Below are 5,138 nucleotides of genomic sequence, written 5' to 3' on the forward strand. Positions count from 1 at the left end.
CAGGAACCTGGGGGGATGTGGGCACGGGGTGGGGGGAGACGCACCCACAGGGCAGCACAGGCACCTGGGGGGATGTGGGCACAGGGTGGGGGGACACACAGGCACCCACAGGGCGGCACAGGCACCTGGGGGGATGTGGGCACGGGGTGGGGGGAGACGCAGGCACCCACAGGGCGACGCAGGCACCTGGGAGGATGTGGGCACGGGGTGGGGGGACACACAGGCACCTGCGGCGGGACATAACGGGGGCACCCAGGGGTGGGATGCAGGCCTGGGGGGATTGACACAGGCACCTGGGGGGGCAGACACTTGAAAGGGGAGACGCAGGCCCCTTTCCTGGCTCTGCATGGCTCCTGTTCCGAGAAGTCCCCCTCAGATGTCCAGGTCCCCCAGTGTCATAGACACTCCAGTGAGACAGAACACCCCAATCTCAAACTCTCCAGCAAGGCAGGGCCCCCCAGTAATCTCAAACACAGAACTGTTTATTCAGTCAAATGTACATCTTCCCCCAAGGGGAATCAAAGGCCCCGAGGAAGCACCCACACTTCAGGCTCCGCTGCCTGAGGTGTGATGAACTCGGGGCGCTCACAGTGGGGGCTCTGGAACTGTCGGGGTGCTGAGGACCCCCTGTGGGTCCCCCGTGTAGTCAACCGAGGCTGTAGCTTGTCCTCGGGGTCTGAGGGACAAAGGAGCTGTGGCCCCTCAGGGCCCAGCCGGGGCTCGCACACGGTGCTCAGTGAACGCTCACGGACCTGGATGAGAGGGAGGTTGCCTCAGCTGGACCTCAGGTTCACGCTCCCCTTCTGGGCCTCGGTTTCCACGTTTATGTAGGGGACACCCCCCGACTGCTGCTCGGAATTAGGGTCAGCCATATGGGAGACAGAAAAGACCCACAGAACACAGTGACACGGAGCAGCCGGCCCTCCAGCCAACTGCTGACCTTGACCTTTCCACCCCAGGGCGACCGCTGCATCATGGGCCAACAGAGAAGTTTCCGGAAGAGGAAGCCCACATCCTGGTGCATCAAGGGGAGGAGTTTCACATCGGCACTCACGTCCCGTGTGTGCGAGTGCAGGGACTCAGACTTCCTCTGGTAAGAAATCCTCTGAGTCCTCTCACCGGGCCTCACAGGGCTGCGTGAGCCTCCTCAGGATGGCCGCCACCCCTCACCCCCTCCAAGGAGCCATCCAGGAGAACCAGGCAGGGCCTCCTGCGTTTTCTCAGAGCACATGCCATCAGTCCGGCCTTACTGTTTTCACAGCAGCGAGCGAGTCACCAAGTCCCGACTCCAGGGGGCACTGAAGATCAGCCCGCCACCATTCTAGCCTCCCCACAGCGCCGCCTCTCTGCCCTGGCCCTCCTCCTCTAGGAAGCCCTCCAGGACCACTCTTTGTGTCTCTTACCACCTGGCACCTCGCTGTCAGTTTGTTGTCAGACCTGAGGATTCCTGTCTGTGTCCCCAGCCCCCCCGCCTCAGCCCCCTTCCAGGCCTGTTCTGACCCCCTCACTTCTGTCCTTCTCTTCTCCCAGTGACTACGGCTTTGAGCGTGCCCCGTCCTCGGAGTCCAATGTCAGCAAGTGCCTGGCCAACTTCTGGTTTGACCCGGCGTCCCCCCCAGACGACTGTGCCCTGGGCCAGACCTACACCAGCAGCCCTGGGTGAGTGGGCAGAGCCTGCGGGGTCTGGGGGTAGTCAGGGGCAGTGTAGTTCTATTTGTAAGGCTGGCAGGTGTCAGCAGGCATTGTGGGGACTTGGGCTCCCAGGCCAAAGGGATACCACGGAGTGGCTGATCTGAGCCCACATGACCAGTGTTGTGGGGAAGGGGCCGGGAGTTGGCTCTGAGCAGAGAACAGGGACAGAGGAGGTGCTGGGAGCTGCCCGCTCATCCCTGCTGGGGGCTGCAGCAGGGCCAGGTGTTAGCCTCCCAGAGAAGCATGCTCCCTGGCCCGTGTCAGCCCGGTGGTGCCAGGCCCACGACTCAATCACTGACAGGAAGGTGTACCAATGGTGCCTCCTCCAGGCAGCCTTCCCTGACTGCCCACCCGGGCCCTGAGCTCACTCTGTGCTGGTGTCACACCCATTCTTGCCATCGCTCATCCGGTTATGCACACACACACACACCCCCGTCACTGGCCTGTGAGCTCCGTGACACCTAGGAGGCACACCTGCAACAGCCGGGCCGGAGGGCGAGATGCCTCCAGTGCTTGTAATACGATGCCTTTGTGCACCGGGGCCCCAAGCTCCGGGGCCCCAAGCTTGCCTGGGCGCAGGGAGTTACTTTAAATGCCCAGAGAACCTGGGGGGCTTTGCAAGTCACAAATCAGACTATGCCCCCCACCCCCGGTGGCTTTCCACTGGCCTCCTGTGAGTGACCCAAGGTCACTGGGCACTGCCCACCGGCCTCAGCTCACCTCACATCAGCCTGTCTGGGCTCCAGCCACCCCAGGGCCTTTGCACACACTGTCCAGCCTCCGGGGCTCCCCTCTCCTGCTCCCTCTCCCAGGATCCCCGGTGCCACCCCACCCCAAGCTTCCCACAGTTGGGTTGCACCTCACGTTGGGGGTGGCCTGCCCCCCCAGGCAGTGGCCCACAGAGGCAGGGGCTGTGTGTGCACCTGTGTGCCCGCACCTGGTGCCTGTAGATGCTCAGTGAAGGTGTGTGAAGGAGGAGCCAGTGTTCCCCGGCGCACACCCTCAGGGTAAAAGGGACACCGAGGCCAGACTGCAGCCAGCCCTTCTCAAGCCTCAGCAGGGCCATGGAGGATGGGCTACTCCTTAGGGCGCCCGTCAGGGGCAGGACCACGGCTGGCATTGTTGCTGCCGTCCGAGGCTGCCAGGAAGGTTGGGTGAGTGGCACACGCCCTCTCCTGCCTCAGTTTCCTCATCTTTGAAAGGGGACAGGAGACGAGTCTGGAGGCTCACGGGCACCGTCGCGGGATGCAGAGGCCCGTGTCCCACCCCCGCTTGCGTGGAGCACCCGCCCAGGTGGCGGACCTTGTGCCCACTAGCTGACCCTGGCCCGACCCCTCTGGTGGCCGCAGGTACCGGAAGGTGGTGTCCAATGTCTGTGCGGGCGGTGTGGACCTGCAGCCAGCCACAGTGCCCCTTCAGTGCTCCCTGAGCCCGCCCCGAGGCCTGCGGGTCAGCATCCAAGGCGAGGCGGTGGCCGTGCGGCCCGGCGAGGACGTCCTGTTTGTGGTGCGGCAGGAGCAGGTGAGCGACTGAGGCAGAGCGCAAAGTAGGGGCCACACCCTTCCTGGTCCAGACCAGCAGCTGGAAGTGAAGTGTGGCCCCCAGGGGCATCTCAGAGCTAAACAGCTGTGGTCAGGGGTGTGTCGGGGGAGGTGTGTGTGAGTGTGTGTGGAGGTGGATGGTGTGTGCAGGGGGGTAGTGTGGACTTGTGTGGTGTGTGCGGGGGAGGTGGGTGTGTGGAGGATGTACCTATGTGTTAATGTGTGTGTGAGTGTGTGTGGTGTAGGTGTGTAAGTGTGCTGGTGTATGGTATATGTGTGTATGGTGTATAAGTGAGTTGTATGTGTGTGATGTGTGTACATGGTATGTGTGAGTGTGTGGTGGTGTGTGGTGTGTATGTGGTATAGTATGATATGGTGCATGGGGCATGTGCAATGTGTGTGTGAGAATGTGTGTGTGTATACAATGTGTGTTTTGTGTTTGTTGATTTAGAATATTCACTCCTGTGGGTGGAAACTTTAAAAAGTTTTTAAACCAGTTATTTGATGGATTTAGATGATTTGGAATCTTAAGAAAAGCAGAAAGTTAAACACAGCCGTCACCTACAGTCCCACCACCAAAGATAATCCTATAGGTGTGCACCTGGGACCTGGCGGGGGTGGCCCAGGTGTGCACGTGTGCATGTGTATGTTTGTGTGTGTGTCCATGTGTGTGTATGCATTTTTGCATGTATTTATATTTGTGTGCATGTGTGTGTTTGCCATGTTTGTGTGTGTTTATATATGTGTGTTTGTATGTGTGCATGTATATGTTTGTCCATGTTTGTATATATGCATGTATGTGTATTTTTATTTGTGTGTGCGTGTGTGCATGGGTTTGTCCATGTTTGTATGTGTGCACGTGTTTCTCTGTATTTTTATTTGGGTGTGTACATGTGTGTTTGTCCATGTTTGTGTGTATGCATATCTTCATGTGTATTTGTATTTGTATATGTGACTGTGTGTTTGTATGTGTGTATTTGTGTGTGTCGTGTGTCTGTGTGTGCATGTGTGTGCATTTGTTCATCCATGTTTGCGTGCACACGTGTCTGTGTGTGCATCGCTGTGTCTCCATGTTTGTGCACTGTGTGTGTGTGCATGTGTGTACATGTATGTGTCTATATATTTCCTCCAGTGGTTTTTCTTTAGAATACATTAAGTTTCTTCATTGCTGTAAAAATACTTTGGTTTTACTGTGGGATGGTTGAAGATGCTTTACGAAGATAATCAGGAATAAAAATAGCAACAATAACCCTCCTTCTCCAGGTGGTAGCTGTTAGCGATGTGTTCGCTTCTAGTCTTTATCATATTCCCTGCAAACCATGTGCTGGTGTCACTAGCGCACACATGCATACAACATGTACAACACATGTAGGAGACTAGCACACATGCATACAACATGAATAGCATGCATAGGAAACTATCATGCAAGGGGGTTCAGTGGTTTTCAGAAACCATGTAACACACATGTTAATTTGTGTTAAAAAAAAGGGCAATATTTAGCATGCTTATTTTCTGCTTATAGAAGTAACAAATGCTCTTTGTAGAAAACCCTCAAAGAAATTTGAAAAAGCCACCAATATGCAGAAAATTCAAGAGCACAGAGAAGCGTGAGGATAAGGTTGCCCCCGGTCCCTGCCACCTCGAGGGAGGCACCCTGGGGTCCCAGCTTCTCCGGGGTGCCTGGGTCTGTGGGGCAGCCAGGTGTCTGGTTAGCGAATAGGGGACAAGAAGGAAGTGAGATTTTGTAACCGAGTGATTTATTTGAACATGTCCTCAGATATGGCGGCGGGGCTGGGGCGGTGATGATAACAGGGTCTGGAGTGTTGAAACATGCAGACACCCCCCCCCCGGTGTGTGCCACAGAGAAGCTGAGGACACACAGCTGTATGTGCTTGGTGAGTGTGC

The 5,138-nt window shown here is 56.8% G+C and overlaps 1 protein-coding gene across 1 annotated transcript in view; it reads left to right on the top strand.

The window, feature by feature from the left end:
- Nucleotides 1-5,138, top strand: part of SORCS2 (sortilin related VPS10 domain containing receptor 2) — a 117,707-nt gene that overhangs the window by 59,323 nt on the left and 53,246 nt on the right. Inside the window, exons 12-14 of the mRNA XM_007956317.1 lie at nucleotides 960-1,093; nucleotides 1,531-1,659; nucleotides 3,042-3,213. Of these exons, the coding sequence (XP_007954508.1) occupies nucleotides 960-1,093; nucleotides 1,531-1,659; nucleotides 3,042-3,213 (435 nt within the window). The remainder of the gene's footprint in view (nucleotides 1-959; nucleotides 1,094-1,530; nucleotides 1,660-3,041; nucleotides 3,214-5,138) is intronic.

This window comes from Orycteropus afer, unplaced genomic scaffold, assembly GCF_000298275.1.
Source record: "Orycteropus afer afer isolate SDZICR_OR568_19922 unplaced genomic scaffold, OryAfe1.0 scaffold00605, whole genome shotgun sequence".
Classification (NCBI taxonomy): domain Eukaryota; kingdom Metazoa; phylum Chordata; class Mammalia; order Tubulidentata; family Orycteropodidae; genus Orycteropus; species Orycteropus afer.